The sequence below is a fragment of the Salvelinus namaycush genome, unplaced genomic scaffold, assembly GCF_016432855.1.
Source record: "Salvelinus namaycush isolate Seneca unplaced genomic scaffold, SaNama_1.0 Scaffold767, whole genome shotgun sequence".
NCBI classification, from domain to species: domain Eukaryota; kingdom Metazoa; phylum Chordata; class Actinopteri; order Salmoniformes; family Salmonidae; genus Salvelinus; species Salvelinus namaycush.
The window spans coordinates 1-26607 of NW_024061494.1; the positions used below are offsets into that span (position 1 = coordinate 1).

Sequence of the window (26607 nt, forward strand, 5' to 3'; positions counted from 1 at the left end):
TTTTGTGGGTATTCCAGCATTTGAGCCTGGAGGGAGGAAGCAGTGACAGTCAGTTAGGCTTTTATTTATTTGACTTTGAAAAGCATCATGAACAGCTGAAAGGGGACTTTGTACTACGTCTCTTGACAACAAAAGAGACAGATATTGATTGTGGACTGCATTCTTCTGTGGCTCAATGAGGTTGATGGAACTACTGGTTAAAACAGAAAGGCTATGAGTTTAACAGTTGTCTGCCCCGCATCGGTCCACTGTGACACCTCTCAGCTTCAGAGAGCGAGGAGTCATCAGAGAGCGAGGAGGCTATAGGGAGGGCTAGTGACGGACAGAGCACAGCTCAGTATATGCCTCCCACCATCTACAATCAATAATTTCATAACATGGCTGTATATCACTAGTGAAATCATGGTTAAGACTATCTTGATTTCAAATTAAACCATGTCAAATCTGCATGACGTCTGTCTGTCTGTCCAGCAGAGCCCTTCTCAGTCTTCCACCTGTTTCTCCTTGACGTGGTCAGGCAGCTCAGGGAGGTGGAGGGTGGAGCTCTGTCTGTCAGGGGCCATGTCCATCCACTCTACCCCAGCAAGGGAGGGCGACGGCGGCTTCCAGCCCGACTGGATCAGCCTCTCCCGGTTCTGCCTGTGGATGAACTCTGGCTGCTTGTGGTCCTGGTACTTCTTCAGGACCGGCTGAATGAGAGAAGATGTGTAAATAGAGGTGTTTATGTGCTTATGGGGCAGTTGATGTCTGGGATGGTTATGAGAACAAAGGCTGATATTTAGAACACATTACTGTGAGCAAACAGTGTTTACAAGTGGCTGGGTCCCCATATTCCTCTTTTTCACACACACCCCCCACCCACCAGTATCTCCAGCGGTACGGGTCTCTGCCCTGCCCTCCTGCGTTCCTGGGCCTTGGTGGTGTGTGTGAAGACCAGGGCGTCAGGGTTGCGTTGTGCCTGGCTCGGGGCTACTGAGATCAGCCTGGCTCTCAGTGCCTCTGTGTCTACATGGCCCAGGGACATGGCGAATGGGAGGGTCATCTTCTGCTGCCGGGCCCCAGCCACCTCCTCTCTCCCTGGGCTAGCCTGGCAGCGAGGGGACCCCTTCTGGGACCCGCCGGACCTGGTCGGTTTTGGTGGCCTCAGAGGAATTCTGGAATTAGACCTGAGAGAGGGAAGACTGATTAGGGATTACTGTGTGTGGTGGGGGTGTGTGAAGGAGAGTAGTACAAAGGGGGGAGTGGGAGACCCGAAAGATAAGCTCTCCCTTTCGTTTTGGTCTATAAACTCAAGTGTCAAAGCAAACTATAGTAGCATGCAAGTCATCTTACACATAACTGACATGCAATATAACGTTATATCAAATAGTTCTAAACAAACATAGCCAACAACATCCGCTAACGCGGAGACGGTTATATAAAGTGTTATCACAAACCATCAGTTTAGTTAACAGGAACAATGTAGCGCTAACAATTTATAACATATTTCTGAGCAAGTCAAGGTGTATTACTTACATAGCTATCAATGGCACTTTAACATAGACATTAATAGAGAAACTACAGAAGCAAAAACATTAGCTACACTTGTTATCGCCGGTTCTCTTGTCAAAAGTGAAAACAAACTGATCTTGTGCGTTTACGGTCTCTTAGCAACCAGCTCCTCTCCCAGCACACGGCGCGGACGATCAACAGCTGCACATGCGCGCTTTGCAGTAGAACTCACATACCATTCATGTCCAAGGTTTCAGGGATTTTAAAACTAGGCAAAAATACTTGCACCCTACAATATATAGTTTGTATAGCTAGATTCCCAACAGAACGCGGGCTGTCATACATCGTTTTCTTCATGGTAAAACTCTGGACCTCAAAGATGGGTTGCAGTTGAAACTACACACATTCCTGATATCGTCTTGATTCTGCGAAATTGAAACACATACTATCCCAGGCTAACCTGAAGGAGCATCCTGGAGACAGTCACTCAACCACACACAAATTAAACATGACCATATGCACCAGTGAATTACTTTACTTAATTTATCCCAACACAGAAAGGTGAATTTAAATACTTCCCAACAATGACCACAGAAATAATGACCACTAAAATATGTCCTAATTTCCCAACAATGACAATAAAACACAACAGAAAGAGAATTTAAATATATTTTATTAACAGACATCACAGTGAATGGTATAAATCCATAACAGACATGGGCATTTCTGTAGAAATGGTTGGCAATGCACACAGTCAGGGATGGAAATTAAACTAGCCCGATGCTAGTACATTTCAGACTGGCTAGTAGAAAATGTGGCCAACTAGACCAAAGTGAAATTTTATATTTTTAAATATCGTATGGCACAGCGGACAAGTGCCCAAAATCCTTAAGTCCCATCCCTGCACACCGCTATAGAGACTCCAGGTCTGCCATGGACGATGTTTTCCTTCTCTGTGACATCATTATACTGAGCTGAAAGAGAAAGACAGAAAAATAGGTGTGTTAGAAACAGTCAATGCCAACAAGGTCCTGTCAATATCAGGGCTTCTTCAAAGATGGTGTCCATGAAGAATGCATCATATAGAACAGACAGGAGACACGTCGTTTCTAGCTGTGCAGTGTTCCAGTACTGCATCTCATCTCAATAAGATCCAGGGTCCTATTCATTAGACACCAAACTAAGAAACACTGACTAAAACAGGGACTACCTACACGTGTCCAATAACTCCTTTTAGTTTCTGTTGCACAACGTTTTTGAACTGTTTTACTACAGTGTGCCCAATAAATATGACCCTGTGGTGATATCAGACAACTGAGCTGACATCATCAGTGTGCGCCTCTCCCTGGCCCCAGTGTAAGACCCCTAGTACCTGTTGTGATGCTGTAGTTGCCTTCTGTTCTGCCTGAGTCAAACGCCTCTGGAGACGACTGTTCTTCTCCTGGTACTCTGCCATCTGCCTCTCGTACTAGACAACGACACATTTCAACCACAACAACATCATTGAGACACTTCATCCCCTACTGGAGCCCAGCAACAATACACCGACATCACATTTCAACCACAACATCATTGAGACACTTCATCCCCTACTGGAGCCCAGCAACAATACACTGACATCACATTTCAACCACAACAACATTATTGAGACACTTCATCCCCTACTGGAGCCCAGCAACAATACACTGACATCACATTTCAACCACAACAACATTATTGAGACACTTCATCCCCTACTGGAGCCCAGCAACAATACACCGACATCACATTTCAACCACAACAACATCATTGAGACACTTCATCCCCTACTGGACCCCAGCAACAATACACCGACATCACATTTCAACCACAACAACATCGAGACACTTCAACCCCTACTGGAGCCCAGCAACAATACACCGACATCACATTTCAACCACAACAACATCATTGAGACACTTCATCCCCTACTGGAGCCCAGCAACAATACACTGACATCACATTTCAACCACAACAACATCATTGAGACACTTCATCCCCTACTGGAGCCCAGCAACAATACACCGACATCACATTTCAACCACAACATCATTGAGACACTTCATCCCCTACTGGAGCCCAGCAACAATACACTGACATCACATTTCAACCACAACAACATTATTGAGACACTTCAACCCCTACTGGAGCCCAGCAACAATACACTGACATCACATTTCAACCACAACAACATTATTGAGACACTTCATCCCCTACTGGACCCCAGCAACAATACACCGACATCACATTTCAACCACAACAACATCATTGAGACACTTCATCCCCTACTGGAGCCCAGCAACAATACACCGACATCACATTTCAACCACAACAACATCGAGACACTTCAACCCCTACTGGAGCCCAGCAACAATACACCGACATCACATTTCAACCACAACAACATTATTGAGACACTTCAACCCCTACTGGAGCCCAGCAACAATACACCGACATCACATTTCAACCACAACAACATCGAGACACTTCATCCCCTACTGGAGCCCAGCAACAATACACTGACATCACATTTCAACCACAACAACATCGAGACACTTCAACCCCTACTGGAGCCCAGCAACAATACACTGACATCACATTTCAACCACAACAACATCGAGACACTTCAACCCCTACTGGAGCCCAGCAACAATACACCGACATCACATTTCAACCACAACAACATCATTGAGACACTTCAACCCCTACTGGAGCCCAGCAACAATACACCGACATCACATTTCAACCACAACAACATCGAGACACTTCAACCCCTACTGGAGCCCAGCAACAATACACCGACATCACATTTCAACCACAACAACATCATTGAGACACTTCATCCCCTACTGGACCCCAGCAACAATACACTGACATCACATTTCAACCACAACAACATCATTGAGACACTTCAACCCCTACTGGAGCCCAGCAACAATACACCGACATCACATTTCAACTACAACAACATCATTGAGACACTTCATCCCCTACTGGAGCCCAGCAACAATACACTGACATCACATTTCAACCACAACAACATCATTGAGACACTTCATCCCCTACTGGAGCCCAGCAACAATACACTGACATCACATTTCAACCACAACAACATCATTGAGACACTTCATCCCCTACTGGAGCCCAGCAACAATACACCGACATCACATTTCAACCACAACATCATTGAGACACTTCATCCCCTACTGGAGCCCAGCAACAATACACTGACATCACATTTCAACCACAACAACATTATTGAGACACTTCATCCCCTACTGGAGCCCAGCAACAATACACCGACATCACATTTCAACCACAACAACATCATTGAGACACTTCAACCCCTACTGGAGCCCAGCAACAATACACTGACATCACATTTCAACCACAACAACATCATTGAGACACTTCATCCCCTACTGGAGCCCAGCAACAATACACCGACATCACATTTCAACCACAACAACATCATTGAGACACTTCAACCCCTACTGGAGCCCAGCAACAATACACTGACATCACATTTCAACCACAACAACATCATTGAGACACTTCATCCCCTACTGGAGCCCAGCAACAATACACCGACATCACATTTCAACCACAACAACATCGAGACACTTCAACCCCTACTGGAGCCCAGCAACAATACACTGACATCACATTTCAACCACAACAACATCGAGACACTTCAACCCCTACTGGAGCCCAGCAACAATACACCGACATCACATTTCAACCACAACAACATCGAGACACTTCATCCCCTACTGGAGCCCAGCAACAATACACTGACATCACATTTCCTCCTCATATGAATTATGATGCGGGTTGCTATTGGTTTCAAGGTGAGTAGTGTGTTGAATTCACGTAAGTAGAACAATTGTCGGTGTTTCTTTTTTATCTTCTATAAAACTGTGTGTGTGTGTGTGTGTGTGTTAGAATCACCTCTACTATGGTCTCGTGGTCAGTCACCAGCTGGATCTCCAGTTCCTGACCACGTTGCTTCTGTCGACTCAGCTCACCCCTGAAACCCACAGACCTTGTCATAGTTGAAAGCGACCAATCATCAAACACATACTTATATGAAAACATCCACTCATCAACTAGCAACTGTGTCAAACAGTGGGCCATTTGGTCCGTAGCCTGTCAATCTCTCCCTTCTACATTGTGATCTGCAAAGTGAGAGAGCAAGAACAGCTTCTCAGAGGTTCAAAGCAGAATGGAAAATGTGGGCGTCCTCTTACCAAATTGGTGAGTTTGTAAAGTTGCCGGTATGGACACTGGGCTATTATGGTGGAGTGTCAGTAAGAACTTCAAAATCACAGTTTATTGGTCATATACACACAGGTGTACCCAGTACATTGAACTAACTTGAGGCTGGTGAGTTTGGTGTGGAAGGTCAGGGTGAGGGTCTTGGCCTCCTCCTTCCAGCGCTGGCTGGTCTTCTGCTGGGCAGAGAGGAGGCGGGTCAGGTCAGCACTGGAGCTCCTACTGCTTTCCTCCAGCTCCCTGACCCGGGCATCCAGACCCTGCTCCTTTAGGGAATACTCCTGCTCCATCTGGGAAACCTGGGGAGAGGGGGGAAGTGAGGCTGGGTGGGAGTTTGTGAGTGTCTCTGACTTGACCTACCCACCCGTTTAACCCTCATCTTGTTTTCATCTTCTCTACCTGCTAGACCTGTATCCCTCCTCATATCCCACCTTGCTCTACCTGCTAGACCTGTATCCCTCCTCATAACCAACCTTGCTCTACCTGCTAGACCTGTATCCCTCCTCATATCCCACCTTGCTCTACCTGCTAGACCTGTATCCCTCATCTCCCACCGTGCTCTACCTGCTAGACCTGTATCCCTCCTCATCTCCCACCTTGCTCTACCTGCTAGACCTGTATCCCTCCTCATATCCCACCTTGCTCTACCTGCTAGACCTGTATCCCTCATATCCCACCTTGCTCTACCTGCTAGACCTGTATCCCTCCTCATCTCCCACCTTGCTCTACCTGCTAGACCTGTATCCCTCCTCATCTCCCACCTTGCTCTACCTGCTAGACCAGTATCCCTCCTCATATCCCACCTTGCTCTACCTGCTAGACCTGTATCCCTCCTCATATCCCACCTTCCTCTACCTGCTAGACCTGTATCCCTCCTCATATCCCACCTTCCTCTACCTGCTAGACCTGTATCCCTCCTCATATCCCACCTTCCTCTACCTGCTAGACCTGTATCCCTCCTCATATCCTACCTTGCTCTACCTGCTAGACCTGTATCCCTCATATCCCACCTTCCTCTACCTGCTAGACCTATATCCCTCCTCATATCCCACCTTGCTCTATCTGCTAGACCTGTATCCCTCCTCATATCCCACCTTGCTCTACCTGCTAGACCTGTATCCCTCCTCATCTCCCACCTTGCTCTACCTGCTAGACCTATATCCCTCCTCATATCCCACCTTCCTCTACCTGCTAGACCTGTATCCCTCCTCATCTCCCACCTTCCTCTACCTGCTAGACCTCTATCCTTCCTCATATCCCACCTTGCTCTACCTGCTAGACCTGTATCCCTCATCTCCCTCTCTACCTGCTAGACCTGTATCCCTCATCTCCCTCTCTACCTGCTAGACCTGTATCCCTCCTCATATCCCACCTTGCTCTACCTGCTAGACCTGTATCCCTCCTCATATCCCATCTTCCTCTCTACCTGCTAGACCTGTATCCCTCCTCATATCCCACCTTGCTCTACCTGCTAGACCTGTATCCCTCCTCATATCCCACCTTGCTCTACCTGCTAGACCTGTATCCCTCATATCCCACCTTGCTCTACCTGCTAGACCTGTATCCCTCCTCATATCCCACCTTGCTCTACCTGCTAGACCTGTATCCCTCCTCATCTCCCTCTCTACCTGCTAGACCTGTATCCCTCATCTCCCTCTCTACCGGCTAGACCTGTATCCCTCCTCATATCCCACCTTGCTCTACCTGCTAGACCTGTATCCCTCCTCATATCCCACCTTGCTCTACCTGCTAGACCCGTATCCCTCCTCATATCCCATCTTCCTCTCTACCTGCTAGACCTGTATCCCTCCTCATATCCCACCTTGCTCTATCTGCTAGACCTGTATCCCTCCTCATATCCCACCTTGCTCTACCTGCTAGACCTGTATCCCTCATATCCCACCTTGCTCTACCTGCTAGACCTGTATCCCTCCTCATATCCCACCTTGCTCTACCTGCTAGACCTGTATCCCTCCTCATCTCCCTCTCTACCTGCTAGACCTGTATCCCTCATCTCCCTCTCTACCGGCTAGACCTGTATCCCTCCTCATATCCCACCTTGCTCTACCTGCTAGACCTGTATCCCTCCTCATATCCCACCTTGCTCTACCTGCTAGACCCGTATCCCTCCTCATATCCCACCTTGCTCTACCTGCTAGACCTGTATCCCTCCTCATATCCCACCTTACTCTACCTGCTAGACCTGTATCCCTCCTCATATCCCACCTTGCTCTACCTGCTAGACCTGTATCCCTCCTCATATCCCACCTTGCTCTACCTGCTAGAGCTGTATCCCTCATATCCCACCTTGCTCTACCTGCTAGACCTGTATCCCTCCTCATATCCCACCTTGCTCTACCTGCTAGACCTGTATCCCTCCTCATATCCCACCTTGCTCTACCTGCTAGACCTGTATCCCTCCTCATATCCCACCTTGCTCTACCTGCTAGACCCGTATCCCTCCTCATATCCCATCTTCCTCTCTACCTGCTAGACCTGTATCCCTCCTCATATCCCACCTTGCTCTATCTGCTAGACCTGTATCCCTCCTCATATCCCACCTTGCTCTACCTGCTAGACCTGTATCCCTCATATCCCACCTTGCTCTACCTGCTAGACCTGTATCCCTCCTCATATCCCACCTTGCTCTACCTGCTAGACCTGTATCCCTCCTCATCTCCCTCTCTACCTGCTAGACCTGTATCCCTCATCTCCCTCTCTACCGGCTAGACCTGTATCCCTCCTCATATCCCACCTTGCTCTACCTGCTAGACCTGTATCCCTCCTCATATCCCACCTTGCTCTACCTGCTAGACCCGTATCCCTCCTCATATCCCACCTTGCTCTACCTGCTAGACCTGTATCCCTCCTCATATCCCACCTTACTCTACCTGCTAGACCTGTATCCCTCCTCATATCCCACCTTGCTCTACCTGCTAGACCTGTATCCCTCCTCATATCCCACCTTGCTCTACCTGCTAGAGCTGTATCCCTCATATCCCACCTTGCTCTACCTGCTAGACCTGTATCCCTCCTCATATCCCACCTTGCTCTACCTGCTAGACCTGTATCCCTCCTCATATCCCACCTTGCTCTACCTGCTAGACCTGTATCCCTCCTCATATCCCACCTTGCTCTACCTGCTAGACCTGTATCCCTCCTCATATCCCACCTTGCTCTACCTGCTAGACCTGTATCCCTCCTCATATCCCACCTTGCTCTACCTGCTAGACCTGTATCCCTCCTCATATCCCACCTTGCTCTACCTGCTAGACCTGTATCCCTCCTCATCTCCCTCTCTACCTGCTAGACCTGTATCCCTCCTCATCTCCCTCTACCTGCTAGACCTGTATCCCTTATCTCCCATCTTCCTCTCTACCTGCTAGACCTGTATCCCTCCTCATCTCCCATCTTCCTCTCTACCTGCTAGACCTGTATCCCTCCTCATCTCCCATCTTCCTCTCTACCTGCTAGACCTGTATCCCTCCTCATCTCCCATCTTCCTCTCTACCTGCTAGACCTGTATCCCTCCTCATCTTCCTCTCTACCTGCTAGACCTGTATCCCTCCTCATCTCCCTCTACCTGCTAGACCTGTATCCCTCCTCATATCCCACCTTGCTCTACCTGCTAGACCTGTATCCCTCCTCATATCCCACCTTGCTCTACCTGCTAGACCTGTATCCCTCCTCATATCCCACCTTGCTCTAACTGCTAGACCTGTATCCCTCCTCATATCCCACCTTGCTCTACCTGCTAGACCTGTATCCCTCCTCATATCCCACCTTGCTCTACCTGCTAGACCTGTATCCCTCCTCATATCCCACCTTGCTCTACCTGCTAGACCTGTATCCCTCCTCATCTCCCTCTCTACCTGCTAGACCTGTATCCCTCCTCATCTCCCTCTACCTGCTAGACCTGTATCCCTTATTTCCCACCTTCCTCTCTACCTGCTAGACCTGTATCCCTCCTCATATCCCATCTTCCTCTCTACCTGCTAGACCTGTATCCCTCCTCATATCCCATCTTCCTCTCTACCTGCTAGACCTGTATCCCTCCTCATATCCCATCTTCCTCTCTATCTGCTAGACCTGTATCCCTTCTCATCTTCCTCTCTACCTGCTAGACCTGTATCCCTCCTCATATCCCACCTTGCTCTACCTGCTAGACCTGTATCCCTCCTCATATCCCACCTTGCTCTACCTGCTAGACCTGTATCCCTCCTCATATCCCACCTTGCTCTACCTGCTAGACCTGTATCCCTCCTCATATCCCACCTTGCTCTACCTGCTAGACCTGTATCCCTCCTCATATCCCACCTTGCTCTACCTGCTAGACCTGTATCCCTCCTCATATCCCACCTTGCTCTACCTGCTAGACCTGTATCCCTCCTCATATCCCACCTTGCTCTACCTGCTAGACCTGTATCCCTCCTCATATCCCACCTTGCTCTACCTGCTAGACCTGTATCCCTCCTCATATCCCACCTTGCTCTACCTGCTAGACCTGTATCCCTCCTCATATCCCACCTTGCTCTACCTGCTAGACCTGTATCCCTCCTCATATCCCACCTTGCTCTACCTGCTAGACCTGTATCCCTCCTCATATCCCACCTTGCTCTACCTGCTAGACCTGTATCCCTCCTCATATCCCACCTTGCTCTACCTGCTAGACCTGTATCCCTCCTCATATCCCACCTTGCTCTACCTGCTAGACCGGTATCCCTCCTCATATCCCATCTTCCTCTCTACCTGCTAGACCTGTATCCCTTCTCATCTCCCTCTACCTGCTAGACCTGTATCCCTCATATCCCACCTTGCTCTACCTGCTAGACCTGTATCCCTCCTCATATCCCACCTTGCTCTACCTGCTAGACCTGTATCCCTCCTCATATCCCACCTTGCTCTACCTGCTAGACCTGTATCCCTCCTCATATCCCATCTTCCTCTCTACCTGCTAGACCTGTATCCCTCCTCATATCCCATCTTCCTCGCTACCTGCTAGACCTGTATCCCTTCTCATCTCCCTCTACCTGCTAGACCTGTATCCCTCCTCATATCCCATCTTCCTCTCTACCTGCTAGACCTGTATCCCTCCTCATATCCCACCTTCCTCTCTACCTGCTAGACCTGTATCCCTTCTCATATCCCACCTTCCTCTCTACCTGCTAGACCTGTATCCCTTATCTCCCACCTTCCTCTCTACCTGCTAGACCTCTATCCTTCCTCATCTCCCTCTCTCTCTGACAGGTGGCTTGGTTTTCCTTTACCTCTCATTGGCTCAACATCGCTCAAATGTCACTTAGCTCTGACCTGTGTTCTACAGACTGGTGCTACCTGTCGTTTAGCTCTGACCTGTGTTCTACAGACTGGTGCTACCTGTCGTTTAGCTCTGACCTGTGTTCTACAGACTGGTGCTACCTGTCACTTAGCTCTGACCTGTGTTCTACAGACTGGTGCTACCTGTCGTTTAGCTCTGACCTGTGTTCTACAGACTGGTGCTACCTGTCGTTTAGCTCTGACCTGTGTTCTACAGACTGGTGCTACCTGTCACTTAGCTCTGACCTGTGTTCTACAGACTGGTGCTACCTGTCGTTTAGCTCTGACCTGTGTTCTACAGACTGGTGCTACCTGTCGTTTAGCTCTGACCTGTGTTCTACAGACTGGTGCTACCTGTCGTTTAGCTCTGACCTGTGTTCTACAGACTGGTGCTACCTGTCGTTTAGCTCTGACCTGTGTTCTACAGACTGGTGCTACCTGTCGTTTAGCTCTGACCTGTGTTCTACAGACTGGTGCTACCTGTCACTTAGCTCTGACCTGTGTTCTACAGACTGGTGCTACCTGTCCTTAGCTCTGACCTGTGTTCTACAGACTGGTGCTACCTGTCGTTTAGCTCTGACCTGTGTTCTACAGACTGGTGCTACCTGTCGTTTAGCTCTGACCTGTGTTCTACAGACTGGTGCTACCTGTCGTTTAGCTCTGACCTGTGTTCTACAGACTGGTGCTACCTGTCGTTTAGCTCTGACCTGTGTTCTACAGACTGGTGCTACCTGTCGTTTAGCTCTGACCTGTGTTCTACAGACTGGTGCTACCTGTCGTTTAGCTCTGACCTGTGTTCTACAGACTGGTGCTACCTGTCGTTTAGCTCTGACCTGTGTTCTACAGACTGGTGCTACCTGTCGTTTAGCTCTGACCTGTGTTCTACAGACTGGTGCTACCTGTCGTTTAGCTCTGACCTGTGTTCTACAGACTGGTGCTACCTGTCGTTTAGCTCTGACCTGTGTTCTACAGACTGGTGCTACCTGTCGTTTAGCTCTGACCTGTGTTCTACAGACTGGTGCTACCTGTCGTTTAGCTCTGACCTGTGTTCTACAGACTGGTGCTACCTGTCGTTTAGCTCTGACCTGTGTTCTACAGACTGGTGCTACCTGTCGTTTAGCTCTTACCTGTGTTCTACAGACTGGTGCTACCTGTCGTTTAGCTCTGACCTGTGTTCTACAGACTGGTGCTACCTGTCGTTTAGCTCTGACCTGTGTTCTACAGACTGGTGCTACCTGTCGTTTAGCTCTGACCTGTGTTCTACAGACTGGTGCTACCTGTCGTTTAGCTCTGACCTGTGTTCTACAGACTGGTGCTACCTGTCGTTTAGCTCTTACCTGTGTTCTACAGACTGGTGCTACCTGTCGTTTAGCTCTTACCTGTGTTCTACAGACTGGTGCTACCTGTCGTTTAGCTCTGACCTGTGTTCTACAGACTGGTGCTACCTGTCGTTTAGCTCTGACCTGTGTTCTACAGACTGGTGCTACCTGTCGTTTAGCTCTTACCTGTGTTCTACAGACTGGTGCTACCTGTCGTTTAGCTCTTACCGGTGTTCTACAGACTGGTGCTATTGGTTGTTAACCTTGACAGAATGGTCTTACGTGCTGTTTTGCCTGTCTCTGTGTGAGCAGCAAAGCCTTGCATAGTTGGTCTATGTCCCCGTCCTTCCTCTACCCTGATCCCTCCCTCCCGTTCATACTGCATCCAGTCTAGTCTTAAAGGTGTTTAACCAGGTAGTCTCACCTGCTGTTTAGCTCTCCTCTGGGTCATCATGCTAGCCTTGCGTAGCTCCTCCATCTCCCTGCGGAGCTGCATGTTCTCCTGCTGCAGCTGGAGCCGCTCCTCGCTGACCCCGCTGCAGTCCTCCCTGGCTGCAGACAGAGACCCCTGCAGCCGCCGCACCTCCTCCTGGCACCGGGACAACTCCTCACTGTAGCTGAGGGGGGAAAGGGGAGGGAGCGGGGAGAGAAGGGAGGAAAAGACAGAGAGGGGGCATTTAATGACAAAGTACTGTATACACTCGGGTCCAGACAGATGAAACAGGCAGACTAAAAAAGCACACTTGATAGCTGAACACAGATCTCAGATCAGCAGCTCAGACTAAGCACACAGAAATATGTCTCACTCCATCTCCATTTTCTTCATCTTGTTGTGTGTGCTCTGCAGGGTGATGTTCATGTCGTCCTTCAGTCTCTCAGCATTCAGAGATCTCTGGTGGAGGGCCTCCATCTTCCTGTACTCTGGCTCTCCTCTACCCTCCTTATACACCTGGAGTACAGATGACATAGGAACAGGTTATAATGCTTCATACCCTTCATTCCCTAAAAAAGTTATTTCACCACCTGTAGGAATGTACGATCCAGTTTGGTAAAACTATAGTATGACTTCTTCACCAATCACCTCGCCTTCTCCAGGTCCTCCTCCACTCCCCCCCTCGCCTTCTCCAGGTCCTCCTCCACTCCCCCCCTCACCTCCTCCACCACCAGGTCCTCCTCCAACCCCCCCCCCCCTCCAGTTCCCCCTCCCCTCCCCCAGTTCCCCCTCCCCTTCTCCAGTTCCCCCTCCCCTTCTCCAGTTCCTCCCCCAGTTCCTCCTCCACTCCCCTTCCTCCTCCACTCCCCTTCACCAGTTCCTCCTCCCCTCCCCAGTTCCTCCTCCCCTCCCCCAGTTCCTCCTCCCCTCCCCCAGTTCCTCCTCCCCTCCCCCAGTTCCTCCTCCACTCCCCCAGTTCCTCCAGTTCCTCCTCCACTCCCCTTCTCCAGTTCCTTCTCCAGTTCCTCCACCACTCCCCTTCTCCAGTTCCTTCTCCAGTTCCTCCACCACTCCCCTTCTCCAGTTCCTTCTCCAGTTCCTCCACCACTCCCCTTCTCCAGTTCCTTCTCCAGTTCCTCCACCACTCCCCTTCTCCAGTTCCTTCTCCAGTTCCTCCTCCAGTTCCTTCTCCAGTTCCTCCTCCAGTTCCTTCTCCAGTTCCTCCACCACTCCCCTTCTCCAGTTCCTTCTCCACTCCCCTTCTCCAGTTCCTCCTCCACTCCCCTTCTCCAGTTCCTCCTCCACTCCCCCAGTTCCTCCTCCACTCCCCCAGTTCCTCCTCCACTCCCCCAGTTCCTCCTCCACTCCCCCAGTTCCTCCTCCACTCCCCTTCTCCAGTTCCTCCTCCACTCCCCTTCTCCAGTTCCTCCTCCACTCCCCTTCTCCAGTTCCTCCTCCACTCCCCTTCTCCAGTTCCTCCTCCTCTCCCCCCACCTTCTCCAGTTCCTCCTCCTCTCCCCCCCTCACCTTCTCCAGTTCCTCCTCCTCTCCCCCCCTCACCTTCTCCAGTTCCTCCTCCTCTCCCCCCCTCACCTTCTCCAGTTCCTACTCCTCTCCCCCCCTCACCTTCTCCAGTTCCTACTCCTCTCCCCCCTCACCTTCTCCAGTTCCTACTCCTCTCCCCCCTCACCTTCTCCAGTTCCTACTCCTCTCCCCCCTCACCTTCTCCAGTTCCTACTCCTCTCCCCCCTCACCTTCTCCAGTTCCTACTCCTCCCCCCTCACCTTCTCCAGTTCCTCCTCTCCCCACCTCACCTTCTCCAGTTCCTCCTCTCCCCACCTCACCTTCTCCAGTTCCTCCTCTCCCCCCCTCACCTTCTCCAGTTCCTCCTCTCCCCCCCTTACCTTCTCCAGTTCCTCCTCTCCCACCCTCACCTTCTCCAGTTCCTCCTCTCCCCGCCTCACCTTCTCCAGTTCCTCCTCTCCCCCCCTCACCTTCTCCAGTTCCTCCTCTCCCCCCCTCACCTTCTCCAGTTCCTCCTCCACTGCCCTCATCTCTCTCATGGACCTCTCCATCTGAGACTCTTTATCTGCACACTCCAGTTGTAGAGCCGACAACTCCTCAGCCATGCGATGGATCTGTGAGTTGCACTGTTTACGTACATTCTCCACCTGACAGAAACACAATCCAGAACCAGTCAATAACACCTGAAGGAACAACAGATTGAGCAGGTCGAATGTGGGATGTATACTGTCCCTTTACAAAACAATTATATTCTGTAAGTCCCGCTTTTCAGAGGGAAATGCAGAGAGGTGCACCCCTGGTTTCACCACGTTGAAATGCACACTGCAGCTTGTGAGTGTGCTATTTCAGTGTCCAGGCACGTCTAGATTTAGACCAGTGTCTGACAGCCTGGTGAAGGCTAACATTAACAGGCTTGGGGAGTTAGATCTTAAATCAAGAGCCTTTAATAGAATGGTAATCACAGTCCCTCCCTGGTAAAGAGCCAGGCAGAGAAGTCAGTTCAGTGAGTTCCTCAAGGAAAAAAACTATACGGACACTGCTGAGCTGCAAACAGATCATTTCAGAATTGCTTAAAATTAGGTTATGGTTGAGGGTTTGGTTATGGTTAAGGTAAGGGCCAGTTTTCGATTAGTCGTGTTACAGGTCAGCAGTGTCCTTATAGTCTTCCTCTACTGAGAACACAGCATCAACAGAGAACGTGGTCAGGAGGGAGCAGCTCCGTTCCTCTACTGAGAACGTGGTCAGGAGGAAGCAGCCTAACAGGTTGAGGTAAGTGTACTGGTGATGTATTGGAGATAATGAAACACTAGGGTTAGAGAGGGTGGCTCAGGATGCCGGGACTAGGGTTAGAGAGGGTGGCTCAGGATGCCGGGACTAGGGTTAGAGAGGGTGGCTCAGGATGCCGGGACTAGGGTTAGAGAGGGTGGCTCAGGATGCCGGGACTAGGGTTAGGGTACAGGTGGAGGGGAGGACTGGGGTACAGGTGGAGGGGAGGACTGGGGTACAGGTGGAGGGGAGGACTGGGGTACAGGTGGAGGGGAGGACTGGGGTACAGGTGGAGGGGAGGACTGGGGTACAGGTGGAGGGGAGGACTGGGGTACAGGTGGAGGGGAGGACTGGGGTACAGGTGGAGGGGAGGACTGGGGTACAGGTGGAGGGGAGGACTGGGGTACAGGTGGAGGGGAGGACTGGGGTACAGTTGGAGGGGAGGACTAGGGTACAGTTGGAGGGGAGGACTGGGGTACAGTTGGAGGGGAGGACTGGGGTACAGTTGGAGGGGAGGACTAGGGTACAGTTGGAGGGGAGGACTAGGGTACAGTTGGAGGGGAGGACTAGGGTACAGTTGGAGGGGGGGAATAGGGTACAGTTGGAGGGGAGGACTAGGGTACAGTTGGAGGGGAGGACTAGGGTACAGTTGGAGGGGAGGACTAGGGTACAGTTGGAGGGGAGGACTAGGGTACAGTTGGAGGGGAGGACTAGGGTACAGTTGGAGGGGAGGACTAGGGTACAGTTGGAGGGGAGGACTAGAGTACAGTTGGAGGGGAGGACTAGAGTACAGTTGGAGGGGAGGACTAGAGTACAGTTGGAGGGGAGGACTAGAGTACAGTTGGAGGGGAGGACTAGAGTACAGTTGGAGGGGAGGAATAGGGTACAGTTGGAGGGGAGGAATAGGGTACAGTTGGAGGGGAGGAATAGGGTACAGTTGGAGGGGAGGAATAGGGTACAGTTGGAGGCGAGGACTAGGGTACAGTTGGAGGGGAGGACTAGGGTACAGTTGGAGGGGAGGACTAGGGTACAGTTGGAGGGGAGGACTAGGGTACAGTTGGAGGGGAGGACTAGGGTACAGTTGGAGGGGAGGACTAGGGTACAGTTGGAGGGGAGGACTAGGGTACAGTTGGAGGGGAGGACTAGGGTACAGTTGGAGGGGAGGACTAGGGTACAGTTGGAGGGGAGGACTAGGGTACAGTTGGAGGGGAGGACTAGGGTACAGTTGGAGGGGAGGACTAGGGTACAGTTGGAGGGGAGGACTAGGGTACAGTTGGAGGGGAGGACTAGAGTACAGTTGGAGGGGAGGACTAGAGTACAGTTGGAGGGGAGGACTAGAGTACAGTTGGAGGGGAGGAATAGGGTACAGTTGGAGGGGAGGAATAGGGTACAGTTGGAGGGGAGGAATAGGGTACAGTTGGAGGGGAGGAATAAGGTACAGTTGGAGGGGAGGAATAGGGTACAGTTGGAGGGGAGGACTAGGGTACAGTTGGAGGGGAGGACTAGGGTACAGTTGGAAGGGAGGACTAGGGTACAGTTGGAGGGGAGGACTAGGGTACAGTTGGAGGGGAGGAATAGGGTACAGTTGGAGGGGAGGAATAGGGTACAGTTGGAGGGGAGGAATAGGGTACAGTTGGAGGGGAGGAATAGGGTACAGTTGGAGGGGAGGACTAGGGTACAGTTGGAGGGGAGGAATAGGGTACAGTTGGAGGGGAGGACTAGAGTACAGTTGGAGGGGAGGACTAGAGTACAGTTGGAGGGGAGGACTAGAGTACAGTTGGAGGGGAGGACTAGAGTACAGTTGGAGGGGAGGACTAGGGTACAGTTGGAGGGGAGGACTAGGGTACAGTTGGAGGGGAGGACTAGGGTACAGTTGGAGGGGGGGAATAGGGTACAGTTGGAGGGGAGGAATAGGGTACAGTTGGAGGGGAGGAATAGGGTACAGTTGGAGGGGAGGACTAGGGTACAGTTGGAGGGGAGGAATAGGGTACAGTTGGAGGGGAGGACTAGGGTACAGTTGGAGGGGAGGACTAGGGTACAGTTGGAGGGGAGGACTAGGGTACAGTTGGAGGGGAGGACTAGGGTACAGTTGGAGGGGAGGACTAGGGTACAGTTGGAGGGGAGGACTAGGGTACAGTTGGAGGGGAGGACTAGGGTACAGTTGGAGGGGAGGACTAGGGTACAGTTGGAGGGGAGGACTAGGGTACAGTTGGAGGGGAGGACTAGGGTACAGTTGGAGGGGAGGACTAGGGTACAGTTGGAGGGGAGGACTAGGGTACAGTTGGAGGGGAGGACTAGGGTACAGTTGGAGGGGAGGACTAGGGTACAGTTGGAGGGGAGGACTAGGGTACAGTTGGAGGGGAGGAATAGGGTTAGCATTTTGTAAAAGGAGTTGAGAGACACCTCTTTCCTGGTGCGTATGGCAGCATCCTGGATCAGTTGTCTGACGGCTTCATTCATCTTGTGCAGCTCCTCAGATTTCTGTTTCTCTCTCAACAGGGCCTGACAGGGAGATGCATACCATCATCATCATCAGAGTTATGCTGAATGACAGACTGTCCCTGACCAGACAGAGATACATACCACCACCATCATCATCATCAGAGTTATGCTGAATGACAGACAGTCCCTGACCGGACAGAGAGGGGAGTAAAGGGTGTGAAGGAAGGGGTAGAGGGGGTTGTCTGACCTGGTGAGACAGAGAGAGGTTAGATTGTGTCCAGAGAAGCAGACCGTAGCAGTAGAAGACTATGTACCTGGTCCTTCTGTAGAGAGGCCTCCTCAGCCAGCTGGATGGAGTCTCTGACCTTGGAGAAGGCCTCGTAGCGCTCCTCCTCCAGAGAGGCACAGCGCACCTGCAGCTCCCCCACCTGACGGGTACACCACGTTATACACCGCGCTATTTAGCTACATGATCTTGTAGATACTTGTTAAAATAGGGATGCCAAAAACTAAAAGTGTTCCCCACCTGCCTCTCCCACACCACCTGCTCCCTGCGTACACTCTCTGCCTCCTGACTAGCTGCCTTCAACCTGCAGGAGACAGAAAGTGTTCAGGAAAAGGGAAAAGTAGAAGGAATTGAAGCGAGATGCACTCAGCCAGCTGTGGAAGAGTCCGGAAGAGGAACTGGAGTGAGGATTACAGGTGTGTTTCACCTGGCCTCTAGCTGACTGAGGGCTGACTGGAGATGGTGGAGTCTTTGATCTGAGGCCTCCTCTCTACCATGAGCCTCTGCTGCATCGTCCTCCTACACACACAATAAAGGGACTGAGGTTATATTCTGCTATGGTAAACTACGGTAGAGAACTATAAGCCCAATTGTTTCCCTACCCGTCTCTGTATCTGCTCCTGGACGTTCTGCATCAGCTTGGTCATCTCCTCCACCTTGGCTGTGGCCATCCTCAGATCTGCTTTGGCCGATCTGCAGTAGGAGTGGAAAGAGAGAAACAAATAAACCCTGCTCTCTGCAGTAGCACTGCCTGAGCTGTGCAGCAGCTGAAGAGCTACATTCCTGAGAGCCATTTTGGATCTACATGTAGGAGGACATTTTGGATCTGTAGTAGTGTGTACCTGAACTGGTTGCGTAGCTCCTCCATCTCAGTGCTCTGTTCTGTCAGCGTCTTCAGGAACTGCTGGTTGGTCTGAGTGTGGCACGAGAGACACGCGCGCCGGTGAGGCATGATGGCTTCAGTACACACACACACACACTAAACTTCTCAAACACCAAATGTCTCACACACACACACAACTCCTCAGTCCTCACACTACAATACAGAAGCACTACCTGGTAGACAGAAACAGAGAGAGGAAAGCCCTTGCCTCACTCCTCATTAAAGATGTAGAAGATGGATACATTACTCTCCAGAAGCAGAAGGCAGGTGTGTGTGAGGTAAACCTGTACTGTCATATTAGTTTACAGGCAGGTCTCTGTCGTAACAGTATCTAGAAAAGCCAGTTAGCGGGCAAGTGAGTAAGGAAGTCAGAATGATAGTGTGTGTAACAAGCATGGGGCAAAGCTGGGAGAGCAAAGGGATTAGGCAACCTTCCTGTCTGCAAACACTAAGCCCCACTGACTGACTGACTGCCTGCCTGACTGGTCTAGTTAGTGTTGGTGTGTTCTAGCCATGTGTAAAACAGATTCCTTATTTACCAATGACCCAATATTCTACATTCTATATCACAAACACTATTATAACGTTACACACACATATATTTGACCTAGTGATTGGCTGCAACTTACAGATTCCAGTTTCTGATTGGTGACTTGGAGTTTCTGGATGTGCTGCTGGAATTGGATGAGTTGATCCTATGACAAAAATAATAAAGGGGCGGGGTTAATGACAACTTCCCTCACATCACTTCCTCTTAGACAACGACATTGAATTAATCATGAACTACGGACACAAAGTAAAACTCTCAGCTTGTACTAACTTCTAGCATTACAGAGGTTTAGAAGCAGCAACGATCAGCTCCACTCACTGATCTCAATGGGAGAGGGATGAACTCCATAACAACGCTGCCCTCTGGGGGCCAAACTGGGAGAACGTCTACCTTGAGGCGCTGTTGCTCGGCAACATGGAGCTGTCCGTCAGAGGTGGTTATCTGGTAGAGCTGCTGTAAACGGTCCAGCTCCTGGGCTGAGGCCTGCCACAGCTCCATGGCCTGGTCTCGCTCCTACACACACACACACACACACTTCAATATATACACACTTCAATATATACACACTACATTTTAGTCACTCAGCATATGGTCTCATCCAGAGAGCCTTACAGTAGGGTGTATTATAATGCAGGTAACGCACACACGCCATATCGTCCCACACACACACACGCCATATCGTCCCACACACACACACGCCATATCGTCCTACACAACATATCATCACACACACGTGGAGGTGTTTAGACTAACCTGTACAGAGAGCTGGATCTGTTCGTGAAGATTGCTGATGAGCCCCTCGTCCCCCAGTGTGTCCCCCTCCACCCCTGGTCCTGTACTGACTGGGAGGGTCTGCAGCTGCCTCTCTACAGACTCCCTCAGCTCAGCATGCAGCCTGGATGGGAAATGGCCACACACACACAGCATTAAGTTACCTCATTGATGTAAAAAGGGACCGGCATGCTGTGGTCTGAGTAGTGAAGTTTAAACCGTACCGTTCATTCTCCTTGACCACCGTGTCCAGCTTCAGTCTGATGGCAGTCATCTGCATCTTGGAGTTCAAAGTGGGAGGTAAAGATTAAATGTCCATCACTTTGGAAGTATATTGTAGTCAATCAGAAAATATCTCCATTGTAAAACACAATCCTTTCCTTTTATTGTAGTCAAACTCCAAAAGATGAATGAACAAACAGAACAGTGAGAATTTGGACAAATGTTCACCTGGTAGCTCTGCAGTTGTTCAGTCATGTCATCCATGTGACGGTCATACTCTGATAGGAGGGGAGCCATTATACTGGAACACATCCACAAACCACAACACTGGAATCACCTTCATCAGACTGGAACACAACCACAATACTGTAAATCACCTATATCAGACTGGAACACAATACTGGAAATCAGCTATATCAGACTGGAACACAACCACAACACTGGAAATCACCTATATCAGACTGGAATCACCTTCATCAGACTGGAACACAACCACAACACTGGAAATCACCTATATCAGACTGGAACACAACCACAACACTGGAAATCACCTATATCAGACTGGAATCACCTTCATCAGACTGGAACACAACCACAATACTGGAAATCCCCTATATTTGACTGGAACACAACCACAACACTGGAAATCACCTATATCAGACTGGAATGGCCTATTGCTAATTTGTCAAACACTTATCCAGAGCAACTTAGTCAATGCATTCAACTAAGGTGGGTAAGAAAACCAAAAATCAGTCATTGTAAGTAAACTTTTTATTTTATATTTAATACTACAGACCCATATCATTTTTCAAATATAGATATTCGGACTCAAAAGTTCACGTCGTCTAGTGACCCACCAAATAAACAACAATGTTTGTAAAAACAGTTGTTGTAATTGTGAATCGGCACGTGGCCGAGGAAATTGCAACAAAAACATAAACTTCGCTAACACTAGCCCTGCTGACGTAAAAAGTTATAGACCAACTAAACTTGATGGTTTTCTTCCAGTCAAGAGTTAAACATCACCCTTATAAACTGTGATAAAGATGTAGATGGATAACAGAGAAAACATCTACACTGTTACATTAGAGATTCAAAGGTCTCCTGGTCAGTACAGGTGAGTGTCTATTACTTCTAGCCTTAGGAACCGGTATCACGTGTCGTCTTAGGAACCGGTATCACGTGTCGTCTTAGGAACCGGTATCACGTGTCGTCTTAGGAACCGGTATCACGTGTCGTCTTAGGAACCGGTATCACGTGTCGTCTTAGGAACCGGTATCACGTGTCGTCTTAGGAACCGGTATCACGTGTCGTCTTAGGAACCGGTATCACGTGTCGTCTTAGGAACCGGTATCACGTGTCGTCTTAGGAACCGGTATCACGTGTCGTCTTAGGAACCGGTATCACGTGTCGTCTTAGGAACCGGTATCACGTGTCGTCTTAGGAACCGGTATCACGTGTCGTCTTAGGAACCGGTATCACGTGTCGTCTTAGGAACCGGTATCACGTGTCGTCTTAGGAACCGGTATCACGTGTCGTCTTAGGAACCGGTATCACGTGTCGTCTTAGGAACCGGTATCACGTGTCGTCTTAGGAACCGGTATCACGTGTCGTCTTAGGAACCGGTATCACGTGTCGTCTTAGGAACCGGTATCACGTGTCGTCTTAGGAACCGGTATCACGTGTCGTCTTAGGAACCGGTATCACTTGTCGTCTTAGGAACCGGTATCACTTGTCGTCTTAGGAACCGGTATCACTTGTCGTCTTAGGAACCGGTATCACTTGTCGTCTTAGGAACCGGTATCACTTGTCGTCTTAGGAACCGGTATCACTTGTCGTCTTAGGAACCGGTATCACTTGTCGTCTTAGGAACCGGTATCACTTGTCGTCTTAGGAACCGTGTCATGACGTTGGCAGTGGGGGTAGGTTTATGACAGTCATAAATACCTCTTTCCCCCTTTTTCTCTCTCCCTACTATAACTGATGTGACATAAGGAAACCCATGGGTTAACATAGAGATTCTGGGTAACATCAGAAGTGGGGGAAATGAACTATATTCTGGTAATCCGACCAACTGAACATATGCGGTGGTACTTAAGGTATATTATGTCAGTTTGGTTGCCCTCTGACACATTCTCATCAATGATAGAATGACAAACTCTACTGTGGAAAGTCTAAACGTCAGAGGTATCGGATTCACATGGAATTGTTGTTTAATTCAAATGTTTGAATATGACATTATTTGTGAAGAGGTAAAATGTAATTTTAGCTTCCAAATGAGAGATCTGGACTTTCATAAGTGTTCCTCTGCTCACAGTGGCCCGCCCCTGTGAAGAGGCATGGGTAATAGACTTTTCAGACACACCCCTCTCCCTCCACTATAAAAGCCATTGACAAGAATATAACTTCCTGTTCCGGGTACACTAGGATGACGGTCCGGTGTCAGAATGGTTCAGATAATAACTACAGAACTAAGCCAACAGCAGCATGGACTTTGATTGTGAATGGTATGAACTTTGAACTCGTATTCACTACAGAAGTGATATCTCCTAGCCGTTGAGTTAGCAACAGCTAAACGCAAGTTAGGAAGGACGTTCCTGCACCCAACCCACACAACGTTCCTCCAACGTATCCAGTAAGGCACCAGAGACATTCTTCAAAGGACAGAGGACTCGGGTTGGCGACACGGTCCATCTAGCACCAACCTACTGAAGCGCAGCTCAGAGTAAATATTTATTGCATTTTCCTCTTCAAATGGGCGGTAATTTAGAATGCATAAGATACTGTATTTACGATAGCACAGCTTCGCCTCTGTTCCAGTCTCCCGCTCTTTCACTAAAATCCTGCCCCTTTTCTTTGTGTAACAAGCTGTCATATCTATTCCGCCCGCTAGGGACGTTTTTCTGTGACGTAATTTGTGATCAAGTTATGATTTCATTGTGTATGTGTGATTCTGTGTGATTAGTTAGGTATTTAGTAAATAAATAATTAAACCCAATTTTGTATTGCTGATTCAACTTGTTAGCCAGGATTCTTGCAGATAATCAAGGATTTACAACTTTCAGATGAGACTGAATAAAATGACGATTAATGTGACTGTTATGGATGTAAAATCTTACTAAATCTTTAAGAGTTTATTCGGAAGATAACAGCTCTATAAATATTATTTCGTGGTGTCCCTCTCGTTAATTAATATTTACATGATTAGTTCAATCAGGTAATATTAATTACGGAGAAATTATTTTATAGAATAGCATGTCATAGCAATTAATCTGGCATAGTCAAAGACACGACAACCGGTATCACTTGTCGTCTTAGGAACCGGTATCACTTGTCTTAGGAACCGGTATCACTTGTCGTCTTAGGAACCGGTATCACTTGTCGTCTTAGGAACAGGTATCACGTGTTGTCTTAGGAACAGGTATCACGTGTTGTTGGTGCTATGAGGTTTATCATATTTTAACTCTCCATCTTTGAATGTGCTGTAGATCTGAGCTCGACATATTTTGCAAGATGGGTGTAGAAAGTCTCCAGATGGGATGGTGAGAGATGTCTTCCATGTCCAATGAAATTGGACTATACGTAGCCGCAACATATACAGTCACTTGTTGCAACAATAAAACGCTGGTCATCAGCGTTGACATCTTTTTGTTTGTTCTCATCATTAGAAGAGGGCAGTGAGAAGAAGAAAGTGGACATTCATAATTTTCTTCATTGTTGTCGTGTCAATCTTGGTTTTGACCCTTGGTCTTTACTTCGGACTGGTGGTGAAACAGGAAGCCCACCCTCATCAAAACACGACCTTAAAACTTTAAGAGCCTGGAACATGGGCTGTGTTCCGTATGACACCCTACTCCACTACTTCTGAACAGAACCCTATGGGCAGCGCACTGATGAAAAGTAGTGCACTATTTTGTGAATAGGGTGCCATTTAGGGGACACACGTAAGCTTTGGTTCCTAAAGAGGGCCATGTCACTGTTGGGTGACAGCGGGGCTCGGGTTGTTCCTCTCTTACCTCTGGTCAGAAAGCCAGGGGGCTGGGGTCTCTGTGTGTGTCTCCTCTTCACCCTGCAGAAACAGACCAGTTAGAAAGCTCTCAGGCCTGACTCCTAGTATTACTCAAAATCGTATGGATTTTATCATCTAGGTCATATTTTGTGGTTTATCTTTTTGGCAGTGTGCAGCAGTGGTGGAAAAAGTACCCAATTGTAAAAGTAAAGATACCTTAATAACTCAAGTAAAAGTGAGTCACCTGGTAAAATAATACTTGAGTAAAAGTCTACAAGTATTTGGCTTTAAATATACTTTAGTATCAAAAGTAAATGTATTTGCTAAATGTATAATTTCAAATTCCTTATATAAATCAAACAGATGGCATCATCTTGTTTTTTATTTATTTACAGATAGCCAGGGTCACACTGCAACACTCAGACATAATTTACAAACGAAGCATGTGTGTTGAGTGAGTCCACCAGATCAGAGGCAGTAGGGATGACCAGGGATGTTCTCTTGATACGTGAGCGAATTGGACCATTTTCCTGTGCTACTAAGCATTCAAAATGTAACGAGTACTTTTGGGTGTCAGGGAAATTGTATGGAGTAAAAAGTACATTATTTTCTTTAGGAATGTAGTAAAGTAAAAGTAGTAAAAAATATAAACAGTAAAGTACAGATACCCCAAAAAACAACGTAAGTAAAAATACTTCAGTAATTTTACACCACTGCTTTGCAGTATAGGCTACCAGCTAATGTTTGACCATTGCTAACGAACATTGGTTTACCTTTTGGCACTGAGCAGTGTGGACTACAACTGATGAATAGACTACTGCTATATCACAGCTAAAACCTTTCACATCTTACAGTACCTGTGGTGCTGATGTGGCTTGAGAGCGGTGCCTATCCTGATAGTGACTCAAGGCAGAGTTCAGCCTTTGGACTGCAATGATAAATCCAGTATGAAATCAGATGCTAAACAATAACAATGACATATAATATGCAAAGCTTATGAAAAGGGTATGGCTGTGGCTAGCTGCAATGCAACCAAGAGAATTTTGACATTGTGCTGGACTCTTTCAAAAGTCTCCTGGTTGCATCACATGGTTAGTATGGATATGACAACAAGACTAGTAGCTAGTATTCAGAGAATATCCAATTAACCTTGATCACGCAAAAACTCGACTTCAGTGGACATCTTGCAATGAATCTGCACAAGAAAAGACCGCACATATTACTTAACAAGAGATAGATAGCTAGCTATAGTTACCGTAAACCATACATGCCCTCTGTCATGCTAGTTACGCCACAAGCTAGCTACAAACACAACACAGGCTTGTACAATCAACAGGTGGTTTTCAAAAGATTCGGGGAGTAAGATAGTTGATTTGCTGGGCGAGCCCTTGTCATGACCCTGAAAAACAACGATGTTGTTTAATGTTTACTGATAGCTGGCGGGTTACTAGGCGTAACTAACAAGCCACAGTAATTAGCTAAACAAATTTTGAGTCAGCAGGCACTGACTGCTGTGTGATATCGTGTGAGCGACAAACATTTTGATGAGTAAAAACAGCTTTTCGCTTGCACATATCACGTATTCTGATCAAATAATGTTGGCTACAAGCTATACGATTAATTGTGCTATGTGAAATTCCATCTTTACACCAAAGCAAACAAATTAAACTAACCGTGTAATTTCTCGATAATCCTTCCGCCGTCGATTTAAAGAAGGGCACCGCTGAAAAACCAATCACAAAAAAGAAGTGCAACCGCCTATTCTGCCCCCATAAATTAGAAACATACAAATAGTTCCACCT

At 48.6% G+C, this 26607-nt stretch overlaps 1 protein-coding gene across 3 annotated transcripts; it reads right to left on the reverse strand.

Annotated features, from left to right (window-relative positions):
- Nucleotides 1–2146: 2146 nt before the first annotated feature.
- Nucleotides 2147–26597, reverse strand: sclt1 (sodium channel and clathrin linker 1). 3 transcript variants are annotated; one of them, XM_038987549.1, is made up of 22 exons: nt 26479–26594; nt 25955–26000; nt 25663–25733; nt 24813–24865; nt 21025–21097; nt 20799–20854; nt 20557–20698; nt 20194–20316; nt 19883–19948; nt 19213–19283; nt 18973–19063; nt 18798–18889; nt 18611–18674; nt 18399–18512; nt 18046–18144; nt 14877–15023; nt 13226–13368; nt 12844–13036; nt 5887–6083; nt 5461–5539; nt 2864–2959; nt 2147–2465 (listed from the first exon to the last, which is right to left on the reverse strand). In XM_038987549.1, the coding sequence occupies exons 2-22, from the start codon at nt 25986–25988 to the stop codon at nt 2403–2405; spliced, it is 2067 nt and encodes a 688-aa protein (XP_038843477.1). In that variant the 5' UTR covers nt 25989–26000; nt 26479–26594; the 3' UTR covers nt 2147–2402. The 3 variants fall into 3 exon arrangements, with proteins under 3 accessions (XP_038843477.1, XP_038843478.1, XP_038843479.1); XM_038987550.1 differs by lacking the exon at nt 2864–2959 and having other exon boundaries at nt 26479–26597; XM_038987551.1 differs by lacking the exon at nt 25955–26000 and having other exon boundaries at nt 21025–21143; nt 26479–26569.
- Between the last annotated feature and the right edge of the window lie 10 nt (nt 26598–26607).

Coding starts and splice junctions, on each gene's coding strand:
- sclt1 (XM_038987549.1), bottom strand. CDS start 25,988: ATGTCCACTGAAGTCGAGTTTTTGCGTGATCAAG. Junction 20,855..21,024: donor AACAACTGCAGAGCTACCAG/GTGAACATTTGT, acceptor TTGAACTCCAAG/ATGCAGATGACTGCCATCAG. Junction 2,960..5,460: donor ACCACGAGACCATAGTAGAG/GTGATTCTAACA, acceptor GTCGTTGTCTAG/TACGAGAGGCAGATGGCAGA.